This window comes from Bactrocera tryoni, chromosome 4 (assembly GCF_016617805.1).
Source record: "Bactrocera tryoni isolate S06 chromosome 4, CSIRO_BtryS06_freeze2, whole genome shotgun sequence".
Lineage (NCBI taxonomy): Eukaryota > Metazoa > Arthropoda > Insecta > Diptera > Tephritidae > Bactrocera > Bactrocera tryoni.
In genome coordinates, this window is record NC_052502.1 from 77,533,022 (window position 1) to 77,552,381 (window position 19,360).

General features: G+C 34.7%; 1 protein-coding gene across 3 annotated transcripts in view; it reads right to left on the reverse strand.

Moving 5' to 3' along the window:
* The window catches only part of LOC120775522 (uncharacterized membrane protein C20F10.07-like), an 81,737-nt gene that overhangs the window by 32,347 nt on the left and 30,030 nt on the right, over nucleotides 1-19,360 (reverse strand). The window contains exon 1 of one of the 3 annotated variants that reach the window (XM_040105738.1): nucleotides 1,323-1,623. The exons of the other annotated variants lie outside the window; for them this stretch is intronic. Within the exon in view, the coding sequence (XP_039961672.1) occupies nucleotides 1,323-1,534 (212 nt within the window). The 5' untranslated portion in view covers nucleotides 1,535-1,623. Of the gene's footprint in view, nucleotides 1-1,322; nucleotides 1,624-19,360 lie in introns of those variants that run through there. 3 annotated transcript variants of the gene reach the window in all.

Here is a 19,360-nt window from a genome sequence, read left to right on the forward strand (position 1 = left end):
AATCGGCTCAACTCGTCAAGTTAATTATTTACTACTGTGATCAAATTGAAAGGTAAATTTTGTCCATTTCTTTTCCTTCAAAGTAATGCTCTCCCGCTGCAATGCACTTAAGTATGTCAACGAATTTTCCAGTCAACATAACACTTGGAAAAATACTCCGATGGTGATGGCATCAGAACCTTCTTCGATTCAGCTTTTATATCCGCAATTAAGTCAAAACGGTGTCCACGGAGTGGTCATGTGAATTTTCTGAATAGCCAGAATTTACACGAAGGTAAATCAGGTGAATGCGGTGGTTACGGCACGATATTAGTTGAAAATGTGGCCAAATGATCACGAATAACCAATGCAGTATGAGATGGTGCATTATCGCACTTCTGTCTTCAATAAATTCAGACATAGTAAAAATCGAAGAAGAAGAATTCACTTTTAGAGCATCACAAAACAACGCATATCTCAAATACTTATGAATATTTTGACGTGAACTTTAGCATAAATGTCACTAACAGTACTACCGACTTACATACATGCGATACATACGAGGGCTTTAAAGAGTATCTAACATTTTCTTCTGGGCATTACAAACTTCATGGCAAATTTCTCTAATTCAGTGTAAACAAACTACAAAAAAATTATTTAAACCAAAGCAAATAAAGAAATATTAAAAAAAATTTAAAATAATAATATAAAACAGTTAACATGAAAAATGTATAAAAATTTAAAGGCTAAATTAGAATAAACCCAAGCGCTAATGAAAAAATATATTTCTCTTGCTGAATAATAAAAATATTTAAGTTGTACAATAAATAAAATAAATCTACATAATTACTCATTTATAAATAAACTGCGCTTCAACCAATTGCCACAAATTCATGCCTAATTTAATTTATCCAACAGAACTTATTTATGCCCACAGACAAATACAACCATCTAAACATCTTAATTTAAATATTTATGTATGTATGTATGTATATTCAGAATAAAAAATAGCGTCAAAGCAGCAAACAAGTTTTTCTTACACACACAAATATGCATACATATGTACATCCATATGCATAATATGTATTTAAGTTAGGTTAGGTTAGGAATCCGAATCAATGCGTCCTATTGTTATGCTCTTATACGAGTAGTACATATACATATATGTATGTACATAGCTTTATTAATAAATAAATATGTGTAAATATGTATGCACACACACTCTTACACGTGCGTACAGCTAAACGAGTTATGCATTTTTTCTAATTCTTGCACGTTCTTTTGACTTAATTTTGTGTATCTGCGCTTTGTGCATGCCTACTTTCTAAGAATTTCGTGTCTACCTTCGCAAGAGTACGCCCCTACGTCGCTCCGCCGTTGTGGGCAACTTTTGATGCGGTTTTATGGCTTCCTCACAACTGCCACGACGTCCAAAATTGCTTTTGTTGTTGGCTGCACTCGAATTGTGGTTGCTGCTGTTTGTGGCACCACTGCCCGAGGTGGCTGCTGCAACACTTTGCAACAGACACATCAGCGACGTATTGTTGGAGTACATTTTCCTTTTGGGCTCTTGACTTTTTTCTCAATATTTCTACGCTTTTGTGGTATGCGCAAGGCGTTTGCACTTTTTTTTGCACACAAAACAAAAAAAAATTAGGCAAAAAAAATATTAATTATTGATGGCGGCGCTCCTTTGTGTTTTCCATTTTTTTTCTGCAGCTAAATTGACATACTTTAAAGCTTTATTTTTACCCAACACTGTCCGTATTCAGGAAATATATAAATAAACAATTTTTTACGCTGATTTGACACCCTCAAACCGGTCGAAAATTATATTTTACGCTGAGCAAATACAACATGCGAACATATACATATGTATGTACACCAATGCATGTACAGACTATTGTATGTGTGCGTTTGTGTCGAATAAAAATTGCATATTCTTCAAAAAATCCACGCGCCTCACATAGGACGTTACGACGCACGCGACTGTTGATACCGAACTGCCAAGCGCCTGGCTGCATTCGAATTAAGTTCAATAAAATAAGCACATAATGCAGAGGCAGAAAAAATATTACAACAAATAAAAGAGTAAAAGCAGCAGTAAGGATACATACAGACACGCAAGGTAAATAATAAAAACAAAAAACAATGGAGGTGACGAGTGACTGTAAGTTGCCATGCTACCGGCTCTTTGTTGGACGTAAACCCCAATTGCACTCATTGAAAATTTAGTAAATAAGCGCACACATACCCACACAGCTATCACGTATGTACGTCTAAAGAAACGAGAGAAGCAATAAAAAGTTGATAAGTTTTGCTATTGTTATAAGTAAGTATGTTTGTGTGTATGTGTTAGAGTAACAAAAAGAGAAGGTGCACACCACAACAAACACCACTCGCTCTAGCAACAAACGCGAAGGTAAATAGTGCCCCAACGCAGTGCCGGCTAAACAATGCTGTGGAACACCAAGCGAGCTGTACACGGCATTTCATGAAGAAACCAAGAAAAATCAAACAAAAAGAAAGAAATAAAGAAATGTTTAACACACACAAACGTACTTATGTACTATATATAAAGTAGTATATGAAAAAAGCAAAAGACAATGAGAGCAAACGCTGATAAGTAAAAAACGCAAGAAGAATTATCGCACAAAATGCCACAAATCATTCATGCAAGCCCACCGTACACTGCTTTGTGAGCACAAAACCAGTTAATGATTGTTGTTGCTAGTGGTGAAGTTGGCTGCAACACACAGCCACCTTAAACCTTAAAGTTGTTGAATAACAGAATCAGCTGTGTGCATTGGCAGCACTCAGCTGTTGCGAGAGAGCCAATACACGCTATGCCACTAATGACGGTATACATTCCTTGCACTTACGAGCACTTCCCCCCGTCGGACTGTCTGCGAAAAGTAATCTACAAAAGCTGATAAGTCAAATACTTAACGAGTAGTTAATTAGCAACGGTAGCGAATTCAAGTGAAAAGCCAAACGTTAAGGCCGTTGATGATAGAAGGGCGGCATAATAATAAAATTTGGCAATAATTAAGGATTTAAAAGGTTTGACGGCTCCAAAAATCGAGTTTTTTATTGTCTTATTTAATTCTATAATATCTCTAAAATATTGTCCTAAATTCACATGTTCAACTATTCGGGGAAGTTCAAACAAGTTAAAGCTGTTCAAAAATGAGCGAAAATTATGATGAAATTTGCATTTTCGATTTATACTGAGGAAAGTTTTACATTGATGGAATAATGTCTCTGGCGGAAAAATGGCAAAGAGTGGTCGACCAAAATGGTACATATTCGTTTATTTATTTATTAGTATAAATATAAAAAAATATATTGAAGTTTGATTAGAAATACGAAAAGACTTTTTCGACTTTCTTATATTTATTAAGGGTATTAGAGCTTCGTTGCAGCTGAAGTTAACGTGTTTCCTGTTTTTTAATTAATTTTTTTCTTTCCGCAATTTTTTAATAGTTAAATTGACTCCAACAGTTTCAAGTGGGTACTGGGTTTGGTTAATCTCTTTATTGTTTGATTGTTGTTTTGTAGGAAGATAAGTAAATAAGAAACAATTGCTTTCTTTTGCAAAACATCGCAAACTTAATTACTGCTAACAATAAAAAATATTGCGCTAAACTTGTTTAAAGAGTTTAAAGAGTGTGATTGCTTCGCTTGCTTGTTTCAATTACTATCGGACCTGCAGAAGTCAAACTCTTCAACTATCTTAAAATGTCATTGCAAATAATATCTCGGTAGACCACAACATTAAGTCAAATTTAAGTAATTACACTACTCAACAAATCTGAAGGAAACATTTGCGACTGATGTGCTTAGCGGTTCGTGGGGTACAGCTACACTTGACTACAACAAAAAAAAATTCTAGATCCGTGTTAGGAAATTTGAACTATCCTTTTGGGTTTTACCAACTCAAAATTAGCAAGAAACATCACAGTCGCAATATGACTAAACGAGAATTATCGCTAATCTAGCCGCATGATCTAACTGTTTCTAAAATGTATTATACAATTTCGCGCTACTTATTACTCATAAACGTTGGCGCACTTTGTCATGCACGCTGAAAATCATGAATTACTTCATTTTACTATTTTATTCATGACCATCTACGCTCAGAGACTCGCTGCCATTAACTCATCATCACACAAGCTGGTAAAATTTCGTTTTATTATACCCTGAACAGGGTATATTAAGTTTGCCACGAAGTTTGTAACACCCAGAAGGAAGCGTCGGAGACCCTATAAAGTATACATATAAATGATCAGTGTGTTGAGCTGAGTCGATTTAGCCATGTCCGCCTGTCTGTCTGTCTGTCCATCTGTCTCAATATATACGAACTAGTCCCCCAGTTTTTATGATATCGTTTTGAAATTTTGCAAACGTTTTCTCTTCAATAAGCTGCTCATTTGTCGGAGCTGTCGATATCGGACCACTATAACATATATGTAGCTGCGATACAAACTGAACGATCAGAATCAATCTAAGATAATAATGTAATTTACGAAAAAATTGATCAGATCGGCTTACTATAGCATATAGCTGCCAAACAAACCGAACGATCGGAATCTAGTGCTGGTATGGAAAACTTTTGCATTTGACGTGGTATCTTCACGAAATTTGACGTGGATCACTGCTTAAGGTAATAACATAATCTCCTAAAAAATTGTTTAGATCGGATTACTATAGCATATAGCTTTCATACAAACTGGACACATGGTTACTAAAATAAATGCACCTGTGAAGGGTATATTAGCTTCGGTGCAGCCGAAGTTAACGTTTTTTCTTGTTTTTTTTTGTGATTTCCACGTTAGCATTTTTAATTGCTTATATGTAGCGAAATGCGAGTGCGGTTCTCAGTCATTTTGCTGCCATTTAAGCGTGTAGCAGACTTTGTACTTTGTAGTTTTAGCAAAAAGTGTAATAAACAAATGCCATTCATGCAATTTGTTTACAAGTTTAACAGACACACTTGCATATGTTTGTTTACCTGCAGTGCAGGCTGTCATAAAGCGAACACTAAAATTACACTCGTAATGAAAAGGAAAACAGAGAAATGTGTGATAAATCTTACGTCATTTTGACGGAGAAATTTCTTATTGAGTTAATTATATTGCCGCCGGTGGCAATGCTTAAATGCATTTAAAGTTGTAAATATTATTAGATTTTATATTGCCTGTTTTGGACTTGCGAACAAATTCATGCGCACAAATATTTCAAGCCAAACGCTTAACATTTTTATTGCAAATTGACATTCATGCTGCTTAATAACCGACAGCAGCGACAGTGAACGTTGAAACAGTGATAAAAGGTTGTAATTACAATAATAATAAAAACGTTCTATCTGAAAAATAATAAAAGGTTGCAATTACAGCACTTATAAAAAGTAGCCAGCTTTAATTAAACAGGTTTCAAAACATATTAAATGAATGATGATTAAATTGCTTTTAATTTTAACAGCACTGCATTTGAGAGAGACACGCTAAATTTTCTCAAGACTAATAGCGTTTTCTTTATTATGAAAATGTTGCTTTAGTATAAGACAACTACATTAGCTTTAGAAACATATTTCATTTTTTACATTATAAAAAAAAACCAAAACTCTTGCAACCAACTCAATCAAATTTTTTAGGAGAACTCGATTTAAAAAAATAATTATCAAAAAATATAAATAAACATCCGCTGGGCAAGTCACTCTCCCAACGCTTTGAGTAGGCATATGATTTAGCACATTTTACTCGTTAAAGTGCAAAATTCTGAGAAAAATAAACAAACTTTAAGAAATTTTGAGAAAAGAAAACGAAAATTTTCCTTTTATATGTCGAGACTTGGCAACCCTGGTGTTGCAATCTTGCAACTCACAACTTTAAATGTTCCCATCCGCTTTGATCTGTCAACAAACAGTATTATCGATAACACCAAGCTTACAATTAATCGATAATTTCCTGCTAAAGCGCTACAAATTGTAATATTTACCTGCAAAATACTAAATCTATCTTCCAGCAAATATTCAAAGCTAAAATCTATTCGCGCATGCCATAAATTTGATCATAAATATATATACATAAATATTAGGCAATGCACTAATCGATTATAAGCACCCGCCTAACTTTCGTTGAAATTATGTTTAAATTTACATTATCTGTCGGCGAGCCGCCCAATTGTTTACGCTGAATAGTACAATTTAATGCATAATAGGGATCTGTGTGCTACATTTTCGCTCAGATGTTGGAAATAAAGAAAATATTTGCATTTTTGTATATTTGTGCATTTTGCTTTTGAAAAAAAAAATCGAGCAGCTTTGTTTATGTTTGATTTTGAAGTTAGCATGCATAGCGGAGCGCACGAGTGCGGTTGCGTATGAGTAACCAAACATTGACAGCTGTGTCGTTGTTGTTGATGGTGCGCTAATAACAAAAAAGTTGAAAATAAAAGTTGAAATAGTTCGACTAGAAATTGAAACTACAAATAGTGCGCATAAATTATAACAATTTGCCAAGCGGCGAGAGTGAAATTGAGAAGCGCGTGAAGTGGTTAAATAGGAAATGCAAATTACAACTGAAATTTAATATTGGAATTAATTGCAATAGTAAGAGTTTAAAAGCTGCAAACATTTTACTACCATACTCTTGTTTTCCATTTGAAAATGAAATTCTGCGTTAATGAGGAAGTGGTGGATAAGCAAAGTAATTGAGAGCCTGACAAGCAAAGTGTAAGCTTAAGTTTAGCAAAATAATTATATAATTAGTGATGGTATTTTTTATAACAGCATATTGCTTGAATCGAACACTTCTATGTTACCAGCTCAAACTTCTCATATAAAGAATATCTTATTTTAGCACCAGAAAGGTAATAATCAAGTTTCCACAATGGTATAAATAAAGACAGTTTCGTTCCCTTTCTTTTTTGCAATTCGCGTGACAGAATAATGTTTAGTTCGTGACGTCATTAATGATAGAATTATATTGTCTTTTCTTGCTTTTTCACTCATAAGGCATGAGTCTCTGGAGGTCGATTTTGACAACTTGTATTATGTTTATAAATAGTTGTGGTCCGATGTTGACAATTTTTGGTCATCAAGTGGCACATCTATTCGTACAATGTTGTGTGGCGATATATTCATTGGTTTAAGGTTTAATGTGACTATATAGTTGAACTTGAGAATTTAGGACAATATTCTAGAGATAGTGGTCTGGTGGAGAACGAAATATCTCCTGTCATCAATCAAACAGTCATCGCACTCGCGACTAAGCACGCATGTCACTAACAATCATAACTTCGAAGTTGTAGATAATTTCGTCTATCTTGGAACCAGCATTGACACCAACAACAATGTCAGCCTGGAAACAAGACGGTTTCAGCGAATTACAAGACAGCGGCCAGGCTGGTTAGATCATGTCGTCCGAATGGACGGACGAAACACTCCAGCTCTGCAGAGGAAGAGGAAAAACTCCACTCCGTTGGAAAGACCAGGTGGAGAAGTACCTGGCTTCGCTTGGTATCTCCAATTGGCGCCACTTTGCAAAAAGAAAAAACGACTGGCGCGCTGTTGTGAACTCGGTTATAATCGCGTAAGCGTTGTCTATGTCAGTAAAGAAGAAGAAGCATTCAAATTGCATTTGGTACTTTTCTTAAGATTTATGACTTTTAAAATTTGTTTAATACAAAAACAAATAAAACATACATAAAGCTATTAACTGTAATGTCTTGTCTAGCCACACCACAACGACCCTGTACTAAATACGCTTATTTCAGCGGAAAAGCTAGCCCATACTTTTTCATTCAGTCTAAACACCTTAAGCAACACAAGCAACTACATACATATTTCCTTTTTCATTCCCCTTCAAATTACATTTTTAAATTTCTATGCATGAATGTGTTCGTATTTTAGCTAGCACTCCAGCACCATGTAAACAACGCTCGCTTCCGCTCTGGCAACCCTAATTGCATGTTGGCATGCTTTTATCGAAGTTTCCCCGGCATTTGCAGCAATTTTCTTTAGTAGCAGTTCATTTCTAGCAAATAAATGAATATTTCAGTACTTAATTTGTACATAACTTTGGTATTTTTGGAGCCAGCTGGTCGCGACATGTGCTGCAACTCGTATGCCTTTATTTATAAGAGTTTTTCCTGAATTTGCGATTTGGGGGAGGAAAGCTATGAAATATGTGTAGCAATGCAAATGCATAATAGCGCCACACCACGAGCAAATGACAGGCGAGCATGCAGCAAGCCGCCTGTCGAAGCCATTTGCACCACAAACGACAGACAGGCGGGCCCCAACCGAATGGCAAACAACAATAAAAACGCTAGATTGGTGCTGCCGTGAATTAAAACGGAAGTGCAGCACTCTTTATGCTTTTTGATGCACGCAGGTTCGTTTACCCTTCACCCCTAACAGTCGCAGGGTAACCAAACTTAAATCCAGCCAAGGCACATGATTTATAGGAAAACGGAAGAAGGCGAAAAGTTATAAAATATATAAAAACGAAGCCAATAGTTGCGGTAATAGGCGACATTTTAATCGTATTAGCAAATGTCTGGTCAAACGTGGACTGGCCCGCTTGACCCGACTTAGTGCGCGGCTGCTATAGGCTTTATTGTGCGCTTTGACTCGAAAGCCAGCCAGACAATTAAGTGGTTGCTTAAGTTGAGGGTGCCCTAACAACCCCTATATTATATATTTAACGTAAGGCTTGAGCAGCTACGATAAGACATATAGAACTTGTAGGTTTTTTACGACAAACAATGTCATAGAATGCAAATCATTGCTTTGATTCAATGTTTGCTAAGGTTGAGCAGCGAAGTATATCGATTTCAACCCTGCTTTTATTGACGCAAAGAATAGAGCTCACGGCTGAGCGTTTGGAAACTAATGCATATTTCATATCAGTTATCGAAGGCCGACGATTGCGGTTTTTGATGGATTTATTCCGCTTCGTTCCGATCGAAAATGGTGGAAAAACTGTGTAAAATGTGCGATACGCCTATTTAACGCAGTTAATTAAATCTTTATTAATTTGTAATTGTCCAGATAAGCGAAACGTCACATTTCTCCTACTTTTCTTGGTGGTAATTGCATGTACCGAGCACTATTCAACATTCGACTAACAATTAGCATGTCACTTAATTGCACATAATTCTTATATGCAGTTACTTAATTGCTCCCTTTGTTAACATATTTTATTTGACTGCTTATTGCATTTACACTGACAGATGTCAATTACATTGAGGCATAGCAAGCGGCTGTTTACAGTTGATTTGCATTATTATATACTTAAATATTTACTGGATTGACATTTCAAAAGCAGTCGATTTGAGGCCGACAATTAATTGCACATAAATCATAATATTTTTTAGTATTACACCCTCTATATTAGGTAAATGACAGTTAATGCTATTTGTAGTTCATGAATAAGATTCGCGGATGGAAATTCATTTTGAAAATATTTAAAAACAGAAAAGAAAAAACGATATTCGGTTGCACCAAAGCTATAATGCTCTTCAAAGGTGCATTTCTTATATCTTAAAAGGGTATATAAAATATTTATCTTCATTTTGATCGGTCTGTTTGTATGACAGCTATATGTTATAGTGGTCCGATCTGAACGACTTGTGCGGAGATTATGGCGGTGCGTTCGACAATAATCCATGCCAAATTTTGTGAAGATATTTCGTCAAATAAAAAGGTTTCCTACAAGGTCTTGATTTTTGTCGATCAGTTTGTACGGCAGCTATATCACATAGTGGTCCGATCTGAACAATTCTTTTATTTATGAATTGTTTTTACTATTCTATCTTCTAAGTTGGTTCGAACTCGAGACAGTGTGCTAAATTTTACTAAAATCGGTTCATCAGTTTAGGCGTCCATCGCGCACAAACAACGTGACACGTACTTTTTATATATAAAGATATAAAGATATATATATATATATATATATATAGGGTCTCCGATGTTTCTGTATGAATATTACAAACTTCGTGGCTAACTTAAAATAGACGGTTCAGGCTATTAAAGATTACTGTGTATTTATGCAATATGAAATCATAAAATATTGCTTTACGAAACGTTGATTAGATTTTGTTTTTATGCGGTAGAAGTTTTATGTATATTTTGTTATAAGTGGTTGCTGTCATTATTACTAATAAGTTTTAACTCAAATAGTTTAAAAAAATGTATTTTACTTACGAAGCATAATATCTTCATTGTTAAATGCATACCTGTAATGAAAAAATTACGAAAAAAATGTAGTAAAACATAACTTTCAGTAGCATAAAAAATACATGCATATAAAATTACTTAAACTGCAACTTTAAATTTGCAATCAATAGCTAACATTACATTTGTATGCCCTTGGCGCTCTATGTCACTGGGACTGCTATAAAACAATCAACGGAAATAGTTGATTGCTGCTGTAGGAAAAAACTGCGTACCAACAAAGTTTTCTAGGGATTTCTCGTTAAGCTCTTAATCACAATCGTTTACTGAATGCAAAATATTACGAGAAATAACTTTATTTGTTATTGACTGACGCTCAGCTGTGTATAAATGCAATTTAGTGCAAAGTGCAATATTTCCAGGTTTCAACACACGATTTGATTCCAATATTAGCAGCTCGATATTTCAGAGGAAATCACTTTTAAAGGTTAACCTGCATTTAATAACTAATTTTAGTATAGTCAGCATCACACCACAGTATTTACATATGCGGCCATTGAATGTAAACGGACGTCAGAGTAATTATACAAAAACAATCAATTATTTCACAAAAATTCTGCTTATGCGCGTGTTTAATTGTGACGTCAGGTAATTGATTATAACTGGAATAACTTAAACATAAAAATAACATCGATTTTTTACAGAAGATGCGATAAATCTAAAATAAGACCGATTATTTATTATAAATAAAAAACGATAAATTTAAAACTTTCTGCCAAAACAACACTTTTTAAATTGAAAAAAAAAATAAGTTGAAGGTGTGGCACTGATTTTCGGAGAGGGCTTGTCCTTCAATCGAGAGTAGTTCGAAAGAATTATTGTGCTTCATTGTCGTTTAGTCAAAAAGGTCTTTTGGTATTTCTAATCAAACATCAACTTATTTTTTTTACATTTATAATAAATTTTAATGAACCAAATATGATCATTTTGTGCCATTTTTCCGCTAGAGACATTATGCGATCAGTGTAAAACTTTTCTGGTTTCTCGGCGAACAACTGCGACAAGTAATTTTCACATGCTTTTCTTGAAGCCAACTTTACACCATTAAGGGAGTTCTGCATTGACCGAAACAAATGGTAGTCCGTTGGTGCAAGGTCAGGGCTATGTGGTGGAACTTCCTACCCAAGCCCTTCACGTTTTTGCCGAGTCATCAAAGATGTGTGTGGTCTAAAGTTGTCCTGAAAAAAGACGAAGCTCTTTCTGTTCATTAGTTCTGGCCATTTTTTTCGATTGCTTGCTTCAATCTCATCAGTTGTTGGCGGTAAAATGTAGAATCAATCGTTCGACTAGGCTGGAGCAGCTTATAGTGGATTATTCCTTTCCAATCCCACCAAACACTCAGCATAATTTTTCGAGGCGTCAATCCTGGCTTTGCGACCATTTGTTGAGATTCACCATGCTTGGACCATGATTTTTTTCCCCACATTATTGTCGTATATCATCCATTTTTTGTCTCCTGTTACCATTCGCTTCAGAAATGGTTCGATTTCATTTCGTTTCAGCAAAGAATCGCCAATGGTTATTCGCTCCATTACATTTTTCACAGATAATTCATGTGGTACCCAAACATCGAGCTTTTTTTTTGTAGCCAGCCTTTTCAAATGGTTCAAAACCGTTTGATGATGAATGTTAAGCTCCTTTGCGATGTCATGGCTGCTTATGTGACGCTCCTGGTCAATCTTTTCCATTATTTCATCGACTGTTTCAACGATAGGTCGACCAGAGCGAGGTGCATCTTTCACACCATGTTGTGCTACACGAACTGATACCACATCGTCTTCTATTGACAAAATACGAAAAGACTTTATCGACTATCTAATATATTATAATTTATTGGTAGAAGTATGCAGCAACTTAAAGCTTTCCAACACAATAAATGTTTTTAAGAGTTTATCTGCTGAAACTATGTAGATTTTTATTACAAACAAATTTAAAATACTATTTTTTGCATTTTGATAACCCCACGGCAACAGATCTGTACTATAACTTATCACCTCTCCTTTGCTTTAGCGCACAAAACTATTTTTATTTTTAGATTTGCTTGTATTAAACAATAATTAAATTATTTTCAAGCATCATTAACAATATTTCTATTTATGCATACATACAAACATGGGGCAGAGGGGAGGACGCTTTCGAAATTTATAATTTTTTTTTTGTATTTTTTTTTTTAATTTTGTGTAAAACACATTGCGACAGCAACTGACATATGTACAAATAAAAGATATTTCTAAACATATATACGCACATATGTATGTACATACCTACACATGTGACAGCGGCGTTAGTGTTATCAGCACATTGTATGTTATTGTAGCTCATTCATTGACGTGTTTTGTTAAAAAAAAATAAAAATGTAGTCGCTGAAAAATATATATTAGATGTAGTCATTCATGTGCTTATCAGTTCAATTTTGTCAGACTCAATTTGCTCATTTATTTATTTGCAAAATTTGTTCGCGGAAATAGAGAAAGCCTGTAAGGAATCGCTAGGGGCCAGCAGTTGCTAACAGCGTATGAAAATAAAAAATATGTAATTGCTTATTTCAGGTGATATGCAAGAAGTGTTTAAAAGTAATAAAAAAACAAAAAAACAACTTCGGCGGCAGCGAAGCTAGAATATCCTATACAAATAAACAAATTTCTGCAAGAATTTGAAAAAAAGAAACGATTTGAATCGACCAGTTTGTATGACAACTTTATGCTGCAATGGTCTTAACTGAACAATTTGATCGGAGATTGTAGCCTCGCATTGGACAAAAATCCATGTCATGAAGACAATTTGTCAAATAAAAACAGTTTTCTAAACCAGAACTTGGCTCTTATCGCTTCACTTGTATAATAGCTATATGTTATAGCGGTCTGAGAGATGTGACAAACCTTATATACTCTTTTCAGGGTATAAGATATATACTGTCGTAAACGCCCACCAAAAGCTGTGCAAATACAGACGTTTGGCAGTTTGACGTCAAAAGTGATTCCTCCCATATACTTTCATTTGTTTTTGTTTTAATAAACATCACTGCTTTGATTTGTTTGAAATGTATTATTTTAAGCAAACATTTTATTTATTTATTTTATAATTTCGAATATATTTTATAGCGGGATTCTGTAACCAGTCTCTAGTCTCTATTTGAGACATTTTGAGGCAAAGTCTCAATTTGAGACTTGTTACTATTCACTAAACAGTCTCTAGCGTTAGTCTCAAAATATTGAGACCTGGTAGTTAGCAGGTCACAAAACTAAAAAGAACTCTTTTGTCTGCCATTTTGAATATACTGAATAGAGATCATCATAGATATTAATCTGATTGTCGTTTCTTTATATTTTGTAAGCAACTCAAACACGAAAAGGTTAAAAATAAATCAATTTTACATAAATTTCGTAAATATTATGAAACAAAGTCAACATATATTTTTATTTTCATTGATAATTATGTTTTTTGACTATGTTATAGAAAATTTAATATTTGTTATCGACATATTTATTTTCATTCAAGTGTAAAAACATCTCTGAATAATGAAATGTAATAGATTTTGTGACTGTCACTTACAGAATAGCAATATCATCTCAAGTCTCAAAAATTGTCTCTAACTTAAAATCTCAAATTTAGAGACTTGAGACTGTCTCAAGTTACAGAATCGCACGGTTAGTTTGAAATTGCTTTCGTTTCTGTTTTTAATTTTGCGCTTGGCCTTCTTTAGAAATATTCAAATGGCGCAATTTGCAGTTGGCTTCAGTATAATGAGTGACTTCCTGCAATCACTGCTTGTATCTAGTTAAAATAATAAATAATTGTCATAAAAAAATTTCACATTTCACACTTCACCTTAAGATTTAAAAACACATTAATTTAGTTTAAAACTTTAGAGGCTTCATTAATTTCCACTTCCGTCACAAATAAATTTTATTTCACAAAAGTTATTATATACTTTTCTGACAAATATAGCACCTGTAATTGGCAATGCCGCTAAGGTCAGCACGCGAAAGTAAATACGCACTTTGGATGCGGTAAAACTACGGAAAAGTCTTGGAAAGCACACCAAGCACGTACCGGCAATGATTTCTCAAGCGTCACAAACGAACGTAGTGGTAATTAAACCGCACAAAAATAAAGACTACCCTGACTTTTCACTATTTTATTAATATATCCTTTCGTATACGACGATATGGTGACTTCCATTGAACAATAGCTTTCTTCACTTGGTCACTTGGAGCGGAGAATACCACATGCGAGACGGCTTCTCCAGCTGCTGCGCATCAGCTTCTTCATTGTACGCGATGTGAAGCGTTCGATTCGAGTCGAGAGTATTGAATGTTTAATGTTTTGCTGAGCACATTCCAGCATAGCAATTCGCTAGTTTGCTGTTGGAAGCAACGAAGCTGTGCGCTGACTACTAGCGCTTGTTGTTGTTGTGCAGTGTATGCGAGAGAGATGCCATGTTGTTATATTCAATTGTGTTTATATGTTTGAAAATGAGAGAAGAAACTTAATGCTTTTTATTAAAGGGATCATCTCACTGTGAAATTTTCGAGAAATCAATTTTTTTTAACTTTTACACTATAATAATGTTTATTCTCTCACTACAGCGTTTCTTGTAAAAAGTAGAACAGAGCGCGGAACATAGCGACTCCAATCTTTAAACGCGTTTTTCTCAGAATGGAGTTTTTAAAAACGGTTTCTACTCTCAAAGGAAGAGTTTTGAAGATATCTAGTTCCAATTTGGAGAGAACATTTCTAACGTCATTCGCTATCGCGCTATGGAAGCTTTAATTTTTTCAAAAAAAAAGTTAAAAAAAAAGCCAAATTCGATAATTTTGTTTAAACCGCCAATTTTTTTCAAATTAAAAAAAAAAAACAACAAAACCTTCCATAGCGATATGGCGACTTTTCTACAACACGGCGACAAGGGGCTATACCAGTGTGACACTTTCAAAAAAAAAAATTTTTTTTTTTTGCTTTTTTCGATAGCTTATATATTCAAAAATATCCTGTGAAATCGGCGAGGTCGTATTTTAAATAGTTTTTGAATGGCAGCGTTCTAAATAGCGACCGCTCAGAGGTGCAAACATATATAAGTGAAACTTTAAACGCGTTTTTCTCGAAACGACATTTTTCAAATTTGCTGACATTATAACTCAACGAGAAATTAACCGATCGTCTTCAAATTAAAACTGGATATAGTTGAATACATTTGCTATACAATAGACTACGATCTTTTTGATTGGCTGAAAATTGTCTATTTGGCATTAAAAAAACGACAATTTTTTTTCGTAAAAAAACGATTTTTTTTTTCAAAATGGCGCCATTTTCTTAATTTTTGATATTTTTCAAAGATCGTAGTCCATTGTATAGAAAATATATTTAAGTTTAATAAACATTTTGATTTTTTTTGTTTCAGCTACTCAATCGACCGGAATCATGCCAGCAGTTGAGGCACTTTTTTTTTGGCACTTCCGCAGACAGCACATTACTCCGTTATTTTTCAATATTTTTGTAAAATTTTTTTTTTTTAATATAGCTAAAAATATACTTTATTACGTCCATAGAACGTCGAAACATTCAATCTAGTACTTTCTTTTAAAAAAATTCGCGAAAATCGCCTAATTTTTCATGCGTCACACTGGTATAGCCTCTTAAACTCTTGGGGAACGTAAACCTATTATATTTCAAACTAAAGACCCTCGAATTTTAGAGCATGAAATGGCAAACTTTAGAGTATATTTCAATCATGAAAAAAACTTCGAATTTTAGGTAATGAAATGGCTGTATTTCTGTCATGAAAAAGTGGTTTAGCTGTATGACACGTATTTATTGGAGAAACTCAAGACGCACACAACAGAAATTAGATGAAAGTGTCTAGCAAACGTTCAATGTTTGCATCATCTGAGAGTTCTAAAAACTAGTACACATTTAAACAAACACCTCAACATTTTTCCAAAACGTGGCAACCCTGTTTATAATTGAAAATAGTGTGCATCCGTGAAACTCTCATAATGTACATGAATTGTTTTAGTATTTACCACAATGCCGCCTACACTAGAACCGATTCGAAAAAGAGCTGTAATTGATGTCATAAGAGTGATATAGTACGCAAATGAGCAAGATGAGTGCTGTATATGTGCATATGTATGTGAGTTCAAAATATGTACATATATACATATGTCAGTATGTAAATATGTGTATGAAAATGTAAAAATGTGTATTTTTTGTGTAATTTTTCAATTGAATTATTTTGCTCTGTAGAACTTATGAGCATTTTGTGTAGCTTTCTTCACAAAATGCAAATGTATATACAAGTATGTACACATATATGTACATAGTACCTACGTCTGTGCATATATGAACCAATTGTCTTAATCCAGTAATATTTTCATAACTTTTTGCTATTTTTTCTGAATTCTTATCTCCGGTGTGCGGCCACCTCAGGCGTTGATGGTACAGTGGCTTGAAATAAAAACAAAACAAAACAAGTAAGGAAGGGCTAAGTTCGGGTGCAACCGAACATTTTATACTCTTGCAACTTGCAAGAATCAAAGCCAGGGAAATACTTTAAGGTGTAAAACCAATCATATAGAGTAAAGTCAGCTGGATGTTCGAAAATCTTGTTATTAGTTATATGGGGGTCAAGTTTTTGCTCAAATTTAACTATTTTAGGCACAAAGATACACTGTCATGAATAAATCATGTTGTCTTATTTTCATTGGGATAACCTACATATTGGCCGATATATGCGGTACAAAGTCACCCGGAAGTTCGAAAATCATTATGTTAAGTATATGGGGCTAAGGGAAGTATTGGTCCGATTCAACCCATTTTTGACATACAGACATACCATTATAAAAGAAGTACCTTAATTTCAGTTATATACATACATATATGACCCATTGACCGACATTTTCGATCAAAAGTCAACTATAGGTACCTAGGTACCGGTACCTATGGGGTTGAACAGTTTTTATTCGATTTAAAAAAGTTGTTGTCATAAAGTGACGTACACTAAAGGCATTATTCGTGCAAATTTTAATCACACAATATTTCTTTCTTTCTTGATTTTTGTACTGGAACAATATTAACTGTTTCTTGATTTTTGTACTGGAAAGTAAAAGAATCAAGTGGAATTTAAAATTGTGCTATATGGGAAGTAGGCGTGGTCGTTGTCCGATTTCGTCCAGAATGCCACGCACTAAATTTTGTCAAGAGGTGGGTCGGGTCTCGAGTTATGGGAATTCAACAAAAAATGGGCGGTGCCACGCCCATCGTCCAATTTTCACACTGGCTCCTATAAAGCTCTGTCTTACATCTTGGTGGTAAAATTTAATATTTCTGGTGTATTTAGTTATTGATTTATCGCGCTTTTAGTAGTTTTTAACAGTACCGTTGTATGGGGTGTGAGCGGGGTTATCCTCCGATTTCATCCATTTTCACACAGCTGGTAGAAGTTCTTATAAGATTTGTACTCAGCAAATTTGGTTGTTGTAGCTTAAGTGGTTTAGGAAATATATACATTAAACATTATGGGCGGACGGACGACAGACAGACAGTCAACCGGATTTCAACTTTTCTCGTCATCCTGATCATGTATATAGTATATATAACCCTATATTTATCTCGATTAGTTTTAGGTGATACGGACAACTGTTAGGTGAACAAAACTATAATACTCTGTAGCAAACTGAGAGACTAATACGTGTATACAAACTTCGTGGCAAACATACTTAATGCATCACTTTTAGGGTACAAAAAACACTTTGACAGGCAATGCACCAATTGCAGCTCTATTATGTAAGCTTTTGTTTATATTTATGCTGCACACCGCACTGCAAAGCTGTGGGCGGCATGGCCAGTCATGACAGCAACATAAAAGAGTGAAGCAAAGATGTAAAATAAATTGAAAGTAAATTGAGATCGCGCGGCGATTGTGCCGTTTGTGTGGCAGACAATGTTGCAATTTTATTGTGGCATCTGTTGGCGATATTTCGAATACAAACGTTTTTATTACTTTCAATGCTTGAAAATGTTGCACAACATTTTTATTTGGCTTTAAAGCAAACCATAAATTTTGTGCTAATTGGCCGCAAGTAGATATCAAAGCGCTGCATATAGTTTCACAACGCGCACAGAAATCTACGAACACATACTCATTATACAATATTTACTAGATTCGAAATTCTATTTGTTCTGTCTTCTGCCAGTTGCAGTACTTTTAAAACTTAACACATAAATTCTCCTATGTTTTTGTTGCACTTCACTTTTGCTGCTTAATTGATGTCTGCCTACTCAAGTGACAGCCAATTGAGCGCTCGCAAATTTAAGTGTAATCACCAATTGTTGCAGTTGCAGTTGCAGTTGCAATTGCAATTGCTATGGCAGGCAAGTGGGTCAATTAATTGATGAAGTTTGCAACAAATGTACATATTATTGCCACAGATATTCAATATCAATTTAAATGTGCATTTATTTGGTTTTAAATTACTGATTGCCTTAATTTGATTGGTGGCGGTCAACGGTACTGCGAGCAATGATTGATATGTGACATGTTTTTCAAGTGTGATTCTACAATTCGGTAATTTTGCAAAAGTCGAACATTTTAGCAATAAATTATTATTGGAGAGAAAAAAGCTAATCGCAGAACGATACCTGTACCCTGTTCAGGCAATAAAAATGCGAGACATTATTCCATCAGTGTAAAACTTTTCTGGTTTCTCGGCGAGAAACTGCGACAAGTAATTTTCACAGGCTTCTCTTAAAGCCAACATTACTATATTAAGGGAATTCTGCATTGACCGAAACAAATGGTAGTCCGATGGTACATGGTTAGGGCTATATGGTGGATGCATTAAAGCTTCTCATCCAAGCTCTCCGAGTTTTTGCCGAATCATCAAAGATGTATGTTGTCTAGCGTTGTCCTGATGGAAGACGAAGCCCTTTCTATTGATCAGTTTTTTTCGATTGCTTGCTTCAATCTTATCAGTTGTTGACAGTAAAATGTAGAATCAATCATTCGACCAGGCGGGAGCTGCTCATAGTGGATGATTCCTTTCCAATCTCACCAAACACTCAGCTTAACCCTTCGTGGCGTCAATGCGGGCTTTGCGACCATTTGTTGAACTTCACCGCGCTTGGACCATGATCTTT